The sequence below is a fragment of the Chelmon rostratus genome, chromosome 12, assembly GCF_017976325.1.
Source record: "Chelmon rostratus isolate fCheRos1 chromosome 12, fCheRos1.pri, whole genome shotgun sequence".
Classification (NCBI taxonomy): Eukaryota; Metazoa; Chordata; class Actinopteri; order Chaetodontiformes; family Chaetodontidae; genus Chelmon; species Chelmon rostratus.
This window is the reverse complement of record NC_055669.1, coordinates 21,248,717-21,262,926: the sequence shown is the minus strand read 5'-3', so window position 1 is coordinate 21,262,926 and position 14,210 is coordinate 21,248,717. Positions and strand designations below refer to the sequence as shown.

General features: G+C 42.4%; 2 protein-coding genes across 2 annotated transcripts in view; one reads left to right on the top strand and one right to left on the bottom strand.

Moving 5' to 3' along the window:
- pigk (phosphatidylinositol glycan anchor biosynthesis, class K) overlaps nucleotides 1–4,007 on the bottom strand; it is a 30,282-nt gene extending 26,275 nt beyond the window's left edge. Inside the window, exons 1-5 of the mRNA XM_041949178.1 lie at nucleotides 3,893–4,007; nucleotides 3,645–3,698; nucleotides 3,457–3,548; nucleotides 2,114–2,249; nucleotides 944–1,055 (exon numbers count right to left, since the gene is read on the bottom strand). Coding sequence (XP_041805112.1) covers nucleotides 944–1,055; nucleotides 2,114–2,249; nucleotides 3,457–3,548; nucleotides 3,645–3,698; nucleotides 3,893–3,958 — 460 coding nt within the window. The 5' untranslated portion in view covers nucleotides 3,959–4,007. The remainder of the gene's footprint in view (nucleotides 1–943; nucleotides 1,056–2,113; nucleotides 2,250–3,456; nucleotides 3,549–3,644; nucleotides 3,699–3,892) is intronic.
- A 2,386-nt stretch (nucleotides 4,008–6,393) lies between these two features.
- ak5 (adenylate kinase 5) overlaps nucleotides 6,394–14,210 on the top strand; it is a 72,281-nt gene continuing 64,464 nt past the window's right edge. The window contains exons 1-4 of the mRNA XM_041949446.1: nucleotides 6,394–6,695; nucleotides 8,076–8,262; nucleotides 10,155–10,322; nucleotides 12,505–12,677. Of these exons, the coding sequence (XP_041805380.1) occupies nucleotides 6,636–6,695; nucleotides 8,076–8,262; nucleotides 10,155–10,322; nucleotides 12,505–12,677 (588 nt within the window). The 5' untranslated portion in view covers nucleotides 6,394–6,635. The remainder of the gene's footprint in view (nucleotides 6,696–8,075; nucleotides 8,263–10,154; nucleotides 10,323–12,504; nucleotides 12,678–14,210) is intronic.

The following is a 14,210-nucleotide window of genomic DNA, read 5'->3' as shown; positions in this document are numbered from 1 at the left end:
ACATGAAAAGGGCCAGCAGCCGTACACGCCATGCAGGAGAAATGACAGACTGTGACTACATTCAGCTGATACCACAGATAAAGAGGATAAAGGAAAGGCACTCTTTCCACTATACATCTTTAAATACATTAGAAGAGTGTGAAAACACACGTGACAAGACATGATGTTCGGAAAGTATCATGAATATGATGGTCGATGGTGGTCGGTGCTGCAGGTAATCAATTCACAGCTTCCTCGCTGTGGGAGCTTTTTTTAACCGTTGGCATTTTGATTGTGGTGAAACAAACAATAATATAAATAATACAGTTAATTTCCTTATGATCCTTCATTCTACACCAACTTAATTGTTTAATGGTGCTTTTTCTTCATTCCCATATAGGACTAACCAAACAGAGATGACAGAGATGGGTTTTACAGAGGAGGTGGGAAGCCACCTCTGCTATCATCATAAAAATGTATAAACTTGAATTAAACATCAATCTTTAGGAACAAAGAGGTGAGGTTTTATTTCTCACAACAATCATGCGACTATTGTTGACGCCATCATCTACAAACAGAATTAAAGACCAAATGCATGAAGATCTGAGTGGTTTGGCAGCTCCAGCTAAATCATTTCCTGGTGGAAACCTTCCTATGATCCTGTTCTCTTCACCTACAAGTATAACTGAAAGCAATGAGGAGCATGCTTGCATCCCTTCGATGTGGTCGCTGAAAATCATTCTGGGAAACATAAGGGTTATTTCACTAAAGCAGAGGCGTGGACGCTGCAGGGAAACTGAGTAGATACAGAAAATAAATGTGTCAACCAAAAACAGCCCACACTAATTTGAGGGTGGAAAAAGACAACTCAGTCATTATTCTACAGCCATTACATTGTGCAATCAACATTTACTTGATAATGATACATTACAGAAAAAAACGCATCTATTGGTAGTTCAATTACCTGTCAGGTATATGAGGATGTTGCTCCGGTCATCAGAGAGGAGGCGTTTGGAGCGAGGAGTGCTGGGCGGCAGCCTTCCAGTCAAAACACGCAAGAAGTTCTCCACCGTCACCTGAAACGTGGACAGGATGCTAAATGGCACCAATTTCCATAACCTAGCATGATGCTGAAGCGATAAATTATTCAATGTATATCTTTTAATTTATGAGCAGATTCAAACTGCCAAAAACAAAAAGAGAGAGCATAATTTCACCAGTCAAAACTTTTGCCAATCAAAACGCAAACACATTTCACAAATTAAACTTTGCATCAGTAAGGTGAGGACGGGGTAACAGCCTTACTTATCTTTTAATGAACTCACTGAGAATCAATTACTCATATTCTTTTCTTCTTTCTCTCCTCTTCAGCTTCACCAGCTTTTCTTGCACGTCATTACCGACTGACATCAAACATGTGTTGGCAGTGCAGTGTTTCATTATGTTTAACAGGGCAGCGCAAAGCAAAGTAAATAATCGAAAACAAACAGTGATAAAGACGTGGATACACCAGCTCTGCCTTGTCAAAAACAAAACACTTGGTGCTCCTCTATTTGAGAATACACATGATATCAAGTCATTTCCTGCACAACAGACAGAGCAAACACTGGATAAACAGTGTCAACCACAGTCGCCTCCAGTTTCCAACTGCACCGGCATAATATCTGTCAACACATGTGATGTTATATAGTTTTTATAAAGCAGGTGCAACACTGTATGGGATACCTCTGCAAGTGTTGCGCTGCTGGCAAGATATGGAAGTTACATATTTCAGATTTAAAGTACAAGTATCCATGACTTACACACTCCTTTACCAGTCTTTTGCTTTAAATGGGCACATGTCATGCACACAGACGCACACATTTAATAACCGTACCAGATATGCTGGTTGAAACCCAGTGGGGTGAGAATTTATTTTACTTTTGACACTGATTTTTTTTTTCTTTATTAAGTAATCTGCCTTCTTCAGCCTTCAAGACTCTAAAATGAAGAAATTAGACTTTGAAAATCAGGCCAGTGGAAAATTTACTGAAAAGTAAGACCTTAAAAAGATTGTAAAGAGACTAACTGATCTGCTAAGAAAGACATTTCTAGAGTTTTTGAGTGTAATTGAATGGCTGCAAAGTGAACCCACCTCATATCCTCTGTAATCCACCTCCACATCGTCACCGTACACATTCAGCTCCATGTTCTTGTGGCTGAACACTGTTGCAGGTTTGGGGTTTCTGTGGTTACAGGCCATGTCATCAGCCAGCATGAGCACGATGTGGCTGGAAAAGGAGAAAATGACAGAGACCATTCAAAATGATGACATTAGAAAACAAGTGAAAAAGTGAAAACATGTTCGGTACTATGTTATGTAGTTAAATACTTTAATGCGATGACAAGTAACATTACATTCATTATACATTTGCCCAAAGCTGTTTACACTTTTTTCTTCCACATACACACACAGGGGGAGAAATTTTGGGGTTCAGTGTCTTCCTTAAGGCAAGTTCAGCATGTGGACATTTGGATCATAAGTGATTGAACCACCAGCCATATAATTAGAGGGCTAACCCACCTGAGCTACAGATGGCAGTCAACAATGGGTGGCACACATTTACTTTGCTGATATGATGAACCCACTGGATAAATTGTCATCTCATTATAATGCTAAACAGGAAAAGTGCAGCAACGCATGATTCCACCAAGATTTTGCCACAACGGTATTGGTGCAAACACTAGAAATAAAAACAATAAATAAATAAAAACAAAATAACAATCCTAATTTTTTTTAGGAGAAGCACCTTATTGCTTCTCCTTTTCTCTATGTTTTACCAGGGTGAAAAGGCCTCTGAAGCAACCTTTAGTCTAACATGGCACACAAAAATACACCACATTACCTCAGACTGAAGAACTTTCAAGAGCTGAAAGCTCCTGAAGGCTGGGAGCGTAAATTTGACTCATTTCATGAAAAAATTTGAGTCATGCATTGTTTGTACATGACATGCACAAGTGTGCTCACAGAATTATGAATATGATGTTCGTCTCTACTGTCAAAACTGCTGTCAAGTAACAAATCTACGGTCAGATGACTAGTTACAATCATCTTCTTGTTTTTTTCGCTTCACGCATTCACTAAACTTATTTATCAGCTCTATCAATCTTTTTAGTAATTTCTCTCCTTCTCCTCACACAGTTAGATATATGTGAATATTCACCGTATGGAGAATCAAAACTTCCAAAATCAAAACTGTTGTTACCACATTTGATGGCATATTAATTTGTTTATTGAGTCACTTATTTGTGTATTTATGATTTTGGCAGTTTTGGCCTTACATAAATCAAATGTGGAAACCATGACTGGTCAATATCTGATGGTTGGGAAAATGTTCAAATCTGCTTCTAAACGTAAACATCCCATAAATAACAAGAAATATATATTATCCAATGCCTGGCTTCACCTCTACATATTAGACATTTTATCACAGTTACCTGTCAGGAATGCCCAGCCTCTTCACACTTCTGTAGACGGACAGAGTATTGGCCACATGACGGTAGTTGAACCAGAATCTGGATGTACACACCTGTGTATCAAACACAGAACACGAAAATGGGGAAAAAAGATGAACAATGAACGTTTCTTAGCCTCTTGCAGAGTTGTAGCATCAATGAACACTCACCAGAACAGCCCAGTTGTTGGTGTGGCCACTGCTGAAGAACTGTCCTGCATTATCCTGAGAAGCGAGTGGAGCAAAATTCAGATGTTTTAATCTGGTTTCTGGTCGTACAAGCAACCATAACCATCACCAAAACAGCTAGCATGACAGCACCGAGGGCTAACGTGGAAACGGCAATTCAGGTAAAATTCAACGTTTAAAAATGATGCTATATTCATGACTGAAAAATTAGTTGATAAATAAACACTCACCTCGATGTTAATGCTGTTCGCTAACAAATATGTTGAAAACACGCTCAATAAAGTGAGTATTTTCATGGTGCAGCTCTGTTAGCTGTGTGCAACAAGGAAGTCAAAAACCGGTGGCTCCGCCCAGCAAGTGCTTCCGGTTGGAGATATTTCAGAATAAAAGCCCCGGTATGGAGAAAGCGGATGGGATAAAAAACATCAACTTTTAACTGGTAAAACAGGTAATGTGAAGCTGCTCTACCACAGGGTTATATGCCAAGACATTATAAGGCCTAGAAGGTAAATCATCTCTATTTAAAGATGTCGTTGATATATACAGTAGATGATAAAACAATGTCAGTTGGTCCTTTTTGTGATTAATTAAATTAATTTTCTTAAACTTAAAATAAAATGGACCATGGGTCAGGAGGATATTTTTTTGGTTGTACCAATTATATTTGCACCAAAATGCATAAATATTATACTGTAGCTCAAACATTTTAGTAATGAAAACATCATAGATACACATACAGTAAATTCAAAGCACAAACACACTGCATACATGGTAGTTGTAAGTGAAAGAGTGAAAAATATGTACATAAAAAATGCAAAACTCTGTTAGGCACTTCTGAGGATAATTATTATACAAAAGTAGGAACTTTTAGTTGATCTCATCCGCACACCTGCACAGCCATATATGCCTATGTATTAATATATTATTAATTATTTGTCACTGTCATTGCATTGATTATACACAAATGCCTACTAAAACAAAAACTATGTTGTGTTTTGCGACCTGATATGCAATTTGTTTGTGGAAAATGTTGAGAAATATTAAGCACTGTGGTTTAATTAACTTGGTATTTGTGGATCAGTGGTGATAAGACTACAAGTAGAGGCTCTAAGTTTTTTCAGATGATGTATCTTCTGTATGATATGATTAAATGGACAATGTGACCACCATTAAAAGGGACACGTGAATTGTTATTGCATGTTTCATTGTGGCATTACAGTGGTATTTGTTTTGTATTGTGGTTTCTTTGAGTGGTTTCGCATTATGTGGCAATTCAATTCTAAGTAAGATTGTGGGGGTCGCAGCACACAGTTGACTGCATGTCTAATTCAGAGAATCATTATTTGGTCCTTCATGGCTGATACACTGATGAGAGAAACAAGCAGAGTAGACATAGAATGATACTGACAGCTTAATATTAAAATGCCCCCTTCAGCTAATTGGCCAGAGCCTTTGTAAAAGGAAGTGACATTAATGTTACAGGCAGCAGATGTCAAAATGCATGTCATGTTACTGGGGAAGTCAGTAGATGTCTGGGAAAGAAAGATGAAGCTATGAACGAAAACATATGCTTCATGCAATTCTATTGTAATATCACAGCAGAAGGGTCTGGTGGAAAAGCAGCACCAGCATCAGTTTTGACTCGCCACAGGCTGCCTTTACAGGTATCCCAAGCATTTAATCCTCCCGACGGCTCCTTCTGTTGCTGTTTGACCTGCAGCATCATTCTTTTTGCCTGCACTGTGCTCATCTCTGTAATGCCCTCCTCCAAACGCATCACATTAGCAGATGAAAATAGCAAGGCCAGTGCTCCAACGAAACTGTCCTCATGTCGCATAAATCTAATCATTATTCCATTTTCAACACATAAATTAGCATTTTACTGTCAGGCTGCTTTGTCCTCAGTGGTGACTGATCTTCGCTTTCTAACAGTGATGTCACTGAACTAATCTAAAATTGTTCTGTGATATAACCAACAAGGAGACTTAAAGTCAGCTGTCCAGTTGTCAAGAGGATTAGGGGCCTATAAGAATCAAATCCTATGGGACACACCAGGATATCAAACTGGCCTGTTCCTGTGTTGCCTAAAAAAAGCCTTAATCACGTGACCAGTGGAACTCAACTTTTGAACCGTTTGTTTCCATGCACAACCCAGACTAAAGATGTTATGCAAGTTAAGTGTTGACCTGCAGCCAAACATATGCATCCAGCTATATTTAGCTGCACTAACTACATTGTTTTAGTTTGCATCAGTCTGTGATGCAGTTAATAAAATATCTTGGGATACTCATGCTTTGGTTGTGGTAAAGTTGTGATGAAGAGATTTTTAGTTTTATTCTATGACAGAAAGTCTCGAACTGGTGTTAAAATGTTAAATGTATTTAAAACAGTAGATTGAAAATAAGGAATAAAAAGTAAGAACAGGAAGGCTGTGAGATGTGGTTAAAAGCTTTGGGAACGCAAAGGAAGCAAGTGCTTTTGTTGTTTCCTCATTTGATATGATTTTCTGAAAACCAAAAATAAAATGCACCCAGTCGCCCCATTAGTATAAACACGGGCAGAGTTTTATAACTCACATGTTTGTCAATCGATTATCAATGAAATATCACCACTAGGTTTCCAGGCTGACTGCAAGCGGGTGGGAAACGCCGAGCAGAGGAGGCGCGCGCGTCCCGTGGCACAGCGCGCAACCTCCGTGCCCACGTCAAGGCACACATGGCGCGTGCTGGACGCGGAGCGCGGTAGGAGGGAAGACTGACGGACCACGCATCCGCATCACCGTCAGCGGCGGAGAGGTGGCATCGCCTGCAGGAATCCAGTTGGAAAGTCCACACACGAGGGGAAAATGCGCTGAGGGGACGCCGCCTGGAGCCCGGTCGTTCACCAAAGATCACTTTACGGCGCTGAGACCTCTGAAGGAACAGCAGAACCCGCTCCGGACAAGTTGTGATTTCAGAGGAAATCCGACTGGAGATGAATACTAACGATGCCAAGGAGTATCTCGCGCGGCGGGAGATACCTCAACTATTTGAGGTGAGAGATGCGGGCATGAAATGATCGGGCTATGTGCAGATTATGAGATTTTTTTTTCCCACTGAGAGTGCTGCTACACAGCGATGCATTGCCTGTCAGATCCAGTAGATCTCTTCATGATGTGAAAGATCTCTTGTTATGGTTGATGGAGTGTGCGCGTCTCTCTGGAAGCGCGCTTCTCCATTAAAATAGCGGTTTAAACGAGAAGGGAACCCCTAGTGATGGATCAATTAACAGACAGCTTCCTGAAACTGTGTTTTTTATGGTAATATGCAATCATAATTAGTCCAACTGTAATTAAACGAAACGGACCGCCCTCCCTCCTTTGCATAATTTGCTTCTTGCCTGTAAGGGTTACTGATCTCAGCACTGTTTCACCATGAAATGTAAAAATGAGTTGTGTGACAGGAAAATATTATTATTGCAGCAAATATATGATTACATGACACTTAACTCATGGGACATTTTGTGCATGTGGTGGACAAACATTTCTACAAAGTATGAAACGATGTCTAGAAATAACAACGGGTGAACTCTCTACAAGAATATTATTGTACTATAAAAGCTGAAACATGCTGTAAAGTGCATTCAAGCCAGCATACACTCTCCATCATAGACTTAGTGTAGAGAAATATAATAATGAACCATTCATGTTCCTGAAGGGATATTAAATTGGCTCATCCACTTAATTAGACTCATTCCCAAGTGCAGTGCTGCTAATGTATGCAAGCAATCACTGCTTGTTTATTTACAGTCTGTTCAAATTACAGTGAGCAGTAAAGTGACACACCATCACGACGGCAGTGTAATTTTACTGCTTACAATCGCTTCTCATAAAAGCGTATTCATTATCAATCACCTAAATAAGCACGTCAAATTGTGGTCAGCTGGGAGAGGCTTGGTGTTTTCATGCTGCTGCTGGTGGTGATGTTGGGAGCTGTTAGTGAGGAGGGTGGAGATGAAGTAGGAAGTCCCAGAGGAAGGTTTTGTTTTAAAGCACTCAGGGTGGAGGGGGACAAATGTCACCCAGATGTAAGTTTGGCTTGCGTTCTGGCCTGGGGCTCCTTCTCACATCCATCACCGTAGTTGGCTTTCTTCCTGGGCGATAAGGGGTCATCAGGGTTCTGTGTTTATTTGCCAGGCTGAGTCCAATTTCATGGGCTTCTGACAAAATGAGATGTTTCGTTCCCCCGGCGGAGCCGAGCCAAGGCTACCAGATCTGCACCTCAGAACTTCAGCTCATTAAGGCGAGCTGTTCACCGCCGCCACGCAGTCACAGAACAACACGTCGTGAGAAAGATGTAGAGATGCCAGAACAAACACCTCCTCCCTCCCTCTCATTCTCCCTCTTATCACATCCTCCTCCATTGTTTCCTCCAGAGCCTGCTGACAGGCTTGATGTACTACCGGCCCGACGACCCCATCGACTACTTGGAAGGCTGTCTGAAGAAAGCCAGGGAGCTCGGGGGACCAGAAAAGGTGCGGTGGGACACCTTCGTGGGCCAGGAGAAGAAGTCCCTGCCCCCTCTCAATGGCGGCCAATCACGCAGGTCCCTCTTCAGAAACGGTGAGCAGCGGATGCTGATTGTACAGTAAAGGACTTATCAGTCAATCGATAAGTTCTCGGACAGAAAAGCCAAATCTTTATTGGGTCAAGTCTCTTAAATTTCCTACTTCAGTCAGTCAGTGTTTTTTTTCTTAACATTTTAAAAACATATTGATGAGCTAATAGAGACATAATCCTGCAGATTAATTGATCAGGAAGCCTTAGTTGCAGCCCCAATGTGGTCTTTGTTTGTTTCGGGGTTTTTTTTTGCTCAACTTCTTCAATCACGGCTCAAGAAAAAACTGCCTGCGAGAGCCAACATATATATTTCTTGTCACTTGACTTATTTCTAAGGATGCTGGCAGCAGTGCAGCTTCCTCTCCCGCACAGCCGTGACTGAACTGGCTCCCTGAACAGAGCAGGAAAGGGTGTTGGCACTTTTACTGAACCCTCATGAGCCCCACTGTAGATATTATTGTTAAAACCTGACGCAGGGAAATATTAGCAGCAGATATCAGCAGCCTTTTAGTTACTCTGAGATACTTTTAGTTTCTAAAATGTGCCAGAAGTGTTTGTTGAGACCCCGGGGAACCCACAAACACACCAAAGCAAAGACTGTGTGTGTGGATCCCAGCCTTGAACATGCCCGCGCTGCCTCCACTGACTTGTAGATTTGTTTGCAGCCTGAAAGACAGTGAAAGACAGATGAACGTGTGCGGTCAATCATTCACATGGCTCTCCATTCATCATTTACCGGTGTGTCTAACCAGTGCTGCACATGCAAAACTTAGTTTGAATTTGCAGCACAAAGTTGACTTCATCTATGCTAATTTTTTTGATGATCCATTAGAAGCAACGCTGTAGTGTACACAGTAACTACCATGACAATGACAGAACAGAGTTATAGCAGGTCTTTGTGCAAATGTTTTGCATGTGAACTCTTACAGGCATCTCACTCACACCCCGCAGCCATGCAGACATGAAGAGATCATTGTTATAGGGCAGAAAGCTTCTCAGTGAAAGCGTGTTGAGGACGGACGGCTTTGAGAAATTCACTTTCATCCCACTTCTCCTAACATACTGGAGAAGAAGCCTGGAAGCTCTGCCAGCTGCAGCGTTTAGCAGCCTAAGCAGGGATAGAGATTCCTGCGTCCTCTTGGCTGAGAGCTGGAGCTCCGCGTTTAAAGACGTTTGCTGCTCTAGCTTCTAAAATGATTCCTGTCTTTGTCTGATCGACTGTTCTGTGTCAGAAATGTTAAAAGGGGAACGGCAAACCTTGCGATTCAGGCAGGTGGGCCAGCATTACTTAGAATTTGTTGCTGCCTTTGTGTTTTTCTCGAATGTTTTCATCTTAACAAGAGCCATTTGTGGGTTTCGCTAAATGGTTCACATAAAATAACATCTCTGTCCTCCTCAGATTCGACAAAACCTCTATTTCCATCACTGGCACATGTGTTGTCATAGCAAAAATTGCACGATCAATACCATCACCAGCGCTGTAATTTATAATACAGTGCAAAGAGATAATATTGGTTCAGCTCGGCTTCTGCATGCAGTTATGACTTCTATCCTTGGTGTGTCATAATCAATGCTGTGCTCACCAGAGACAGCAGCATAATTACTAACCTCAAAGATGCATTGAATTTGTCACGCAGTCAGGTCACAGTTTTGCCTTGAATTTGCTGTGTTGTTGTTATTTACTGGTTTTTGTTCTGAAATGGGATTGAACGATATAATCTATAAAGTCAGCACAGAATTTGAACGTTAATGATTCACTATATTTTAGAGATGTTTCCTGAACTTCATGCTTTAGAAAAACTAATCCTTCACCAATTCTCTAAACAAAAGCAGAAAATTGGTTCTAACTGAAACCTGTGTGTGTGTGTGTGCGTGTGTGCGTGTGTGTGCGACAGTGTTGCCCGACAGTCCAAATTTCCCCTACAGACGATATGACCGCCTCCCTCCCATCAGCCAGTTTTCCATCGAGAGTGACTCGGACCTGTCGGAGACGGCGGAGCTCATAGAGGAGTACGAGGTGTTCGATCCATCCAGACCGCGACCCAAAGTCATCCTCGTCATCGGTAACCGCACGAAAAAACACAAACATGTTTTTTGCGTGAGGTAAGACCAAGCAGTGGAGATGTTTCCATGTGTTAACTCACCAGTGTCCCTTCAATGCTCCAGATGAGAGCTTTATCCATTTATATAAAAGGGTCAACAAAAATACAAGCAGAAGTTTATATTTGCCTCGCTGATGATCTAAAAATAAACGGCCTGGATGGGAATCTACAAGCCGGCGAGCATATGTGTGTGTGTGTGTGTGTGTGTGTGTGTGTGTGGTTTTCCTGGTATCTCGAACATAGCTTGTCTGTTGGTATCAGTGGGGGAGATCTTGTTGCATGTCAGTCACTGTGTTAGACACTCACGCTCTCCTAATCTGGTTTCCTTGATGGGCCTGCGTTAACCTGTCAAATACATTCATTAATCTTATAAATTAAGCGCGGCAGCTGCGCGATAAGAGTGATGACACCGGTGGAGCTGGGCCGAAAACGGCTGCTATTTATAAACCCTCTTTAAAATACTTTATTTAAGGCTTCAGTGTTCGTTAAAAGCTCTTAAAAACCCTCTGACAGCCTTCTGCTACAGCATGTTTTGCTCCTTGTTGAGTACCTGGGATGTTCACACTGTCTATATAGTGTGGATGATAGTTATTTGTACTCTCAGTGCCGATCTCGCCCTCGTGAGCACATTGTGCCCTATTTTGAAGGGAAAACAGGATGGCAGCAGCTGTCATCTCTGTGGAGGATCGAGGCGAATGTTTCGTCTGTCAGTTCTGCAGAAAGAGACTGACTGACACGGACGTGTGTTGTCAGGAGGAGGTTTGAGGAGGGTTGGGTCGAACGTTACGAAATACGCAGATGTTAGATAAAGTGCATCTTCACTTCCGCTTCAACTATTTTAAAGAGCAAAACTAAATGATAACACCCGATTTAGATGGTGTGGATGATATCAGCTGAGAGCAAGTAGACAATCAATAGAGTTTTCGCAGCCTAAAACAACCATGAATAATAACCGGAGCCTCTAAAGGCCTCAGCATGCTTCAAAGGAACTAGATCGTATGATGTGTCTTCGGACCACCTGTCGCAGAAAGGAGCATGATGTGATGAACCATACAAACGTGGATACTTTGGGCTGTCGCGACTCAAACTCATTTGCTGTGTTGCACTTGGTTAATCACCGACTGAGAAACCACGTTCGCACCTCTGCACACTCGGCTAACTGCTGCGTGAAGTCGACATGATTGACGGATTTTGTGGTTTGAAGAAGCAACAAAGGCAAACACAGCTTCTGACGTTGGGAGGAGGGTTTCAGACATGTTGGGCGAGGGTCAGGAGGTTTGGTATGCTGAGGCCTTGATTCCAAATTAGTAACTGCAACTCTAAGATGAACCCAGCCACCCAACCCCTGCAGGATTTAGACCTTTAACGACACGTTACAGTAACTTCTAATTTAATCAGTGATCAATGATTTGTAATGATTTTCTGAACTTTTGAGCGCACTCTAGCACCATAATGGAATAAACTGCCACGCAGCTTGTTCTCTCACTAATTTCACTTCACTCTGGCCTGGCTTTGAACCATAGAAATGTTTGACATTTCTACGGTAACAGTAGCGTCTTTGAGATCACGTCAGGAGGCGCAGCGATGCAACATTTAAGATTTCAGGTGGCTTTTACAGGCGCTTATATATACCTAAGACATTACTGCAAAATATCAACGTTATATGGTTTTAACCCCTGAATCCTACTTTTTGAGGAATTATGATCATTTTATGGGTAATATTCTGGTGCACCAAGATGCTACAAGGTTATAACAAAGGCTACATGGCCGCTATTCACAATGATGTTTGCCAAATATCCAGCATCAAGCGAAGAGCTGTCTTCTCCTGTCGTCGCTGCTCTGCACATCCGCTATGAAGAAAGAAAAAAGGAGAGGGTTTCTTGACAAATGTTGGAGATTCTCACATACCTGTTTCTGTCATCTGCCCCCCCCCCACATGCCCTGCAAAACACACACAAGCATTAACACACAGTCACGCAGGGACACACACAAAGTCTCACATCGTCTGGGTTTCGATCACTACGACACGCACGCGCCCACGCCAACACGCCCACACGCATAATGTTTCACACTCACACAGACACATTTCACACACACGACAAAATCTCTCCCAAAACATCAACAGCTCTCCCTCTGCGCCTAGGTGGCCCTGGCAGCGGCAAAGGAACACAGTGCCTGAAGATCGCCGAGCGCTACGGCTTCCAGTACGTGTCCGTGGGCGAGCTGCTGAGGAAGAAGATGATCCACAACGCCACCAGCAACAGAAAGTGGAGCCTGATCGCTAAAATCATCACCAATGGAGAGCTGGCACCACAGGTAGCAGAGAACAGAGAGACAGGGAGTGTGTGTTTGTGTGTGTGTGTATAACAGGGAGAATATTAGAGGAAAGATGGGCGCAGAGTGTGTCCAGTCACTTGCAGGTCATTATCACAGCGTGAATCTAACAAGGGACTAATTAGCAGCATCCAAATCACAAGCGTGCTGGAGAGAGGGATGCTTATCCGTCTTATTAGCATCCTCCTCTGCAAGATAATGACTCGGCTCGGGAAGAGAACGGGCACAGACCGCCTGTGGTCGTTTGTGCTCCGTTCATTCAAACACTGTATAGAAACTGCATATGTTGCCTTTACACGTCCCAGTTCAACGTGTGCAAGAAATCAAGATTGCAACCCTGAACCCTGACTCGTGAATAAAAACTGAGTGCAGTCATTCAGAAACAAACTGTGTTTACTGACCATCTCCAGTGGTTTTGAGTATAGACGAGGAGACTGTTACCAGAGGCTTGTTGCAGGATCGAGTATCTGTGCAATGCTCAGAAACGTGTGCTGCAGCCAGGATATATCAGAACTCAATCTAAAACCCTCAGTGATCATGTGAAGTAGAAATGATTTTAAATTGGCTTAAAGACGCAAAGCCACCAGTATTAATCCAATATTTTACACATTCTTCTACCCATTCATCCTGCTCATAGTCACATTTAAATAAAACTCTTTTTAAGCCTCTTTCGGCATCATTACAGTGCTTAGTTTTATAACACACCGTGTCACATGTAGCCCTGTGTAGACTGAAGGGTGAAGTGTATCTAATAATGCTGCTTTGGTGAGTGGTTAGTTTGCAAAAAAGGACCAGATAAACGTGGTCCTGATGCAGATATATGCATCTATCAGGGATTTATGGTATGAAACAAAGTGAGCGGCTGATTCTGGTTGTCTGGATGCATTTTGAATAAGATGATGAAAACACCTGTGAGGGTGGTCCTTACTGTCGACACGGGCGCCATGTTGCACCAGTGATGCGGCGAGGCTCAGGCCTGTAACACAGGACTGAGCGTCCGCCTGCTTAACGAGAGGCGACTCTCAGCTCGTGTCCCCTCATGAATTACCTTCAGTAACTGCCGGCCTCATCAATTATCATTCCTTCCTTGCGTGCCTGGCACAGCATCGCTGTTCTCCCTCCTGGCCGTTCACCAGATGTCAGTCCAGCAACCGGTGAGATAAACAGCAAAGTAGGCCAAGCTGCAGACATATTAGATATGATAAAGTGAGTTGTGGCTGGTCGACATTTAATTTCCAGCCATGATTAGTTTAGCAGAGCGGATTAGAATTGCGTTTCTTAATGATTCTGTATGTACTGATGAGGGAAGGAGGCAAAACACTCCCTGAGTACATGAGAACGCTGCTGATGGCATTGTTTGTGTTAATATTGTTTTGTTTCACAGCTTGTTTTAGTGATGCTGGAGGTTTCATAGATGTTTTTTTCCTCTTTTATACCACGTGATCCACACAGCTTATCAATGATCAGTTATAATAGTTGAAGAGCTTAAGAATTTGTTGGACGACTGATACCTTT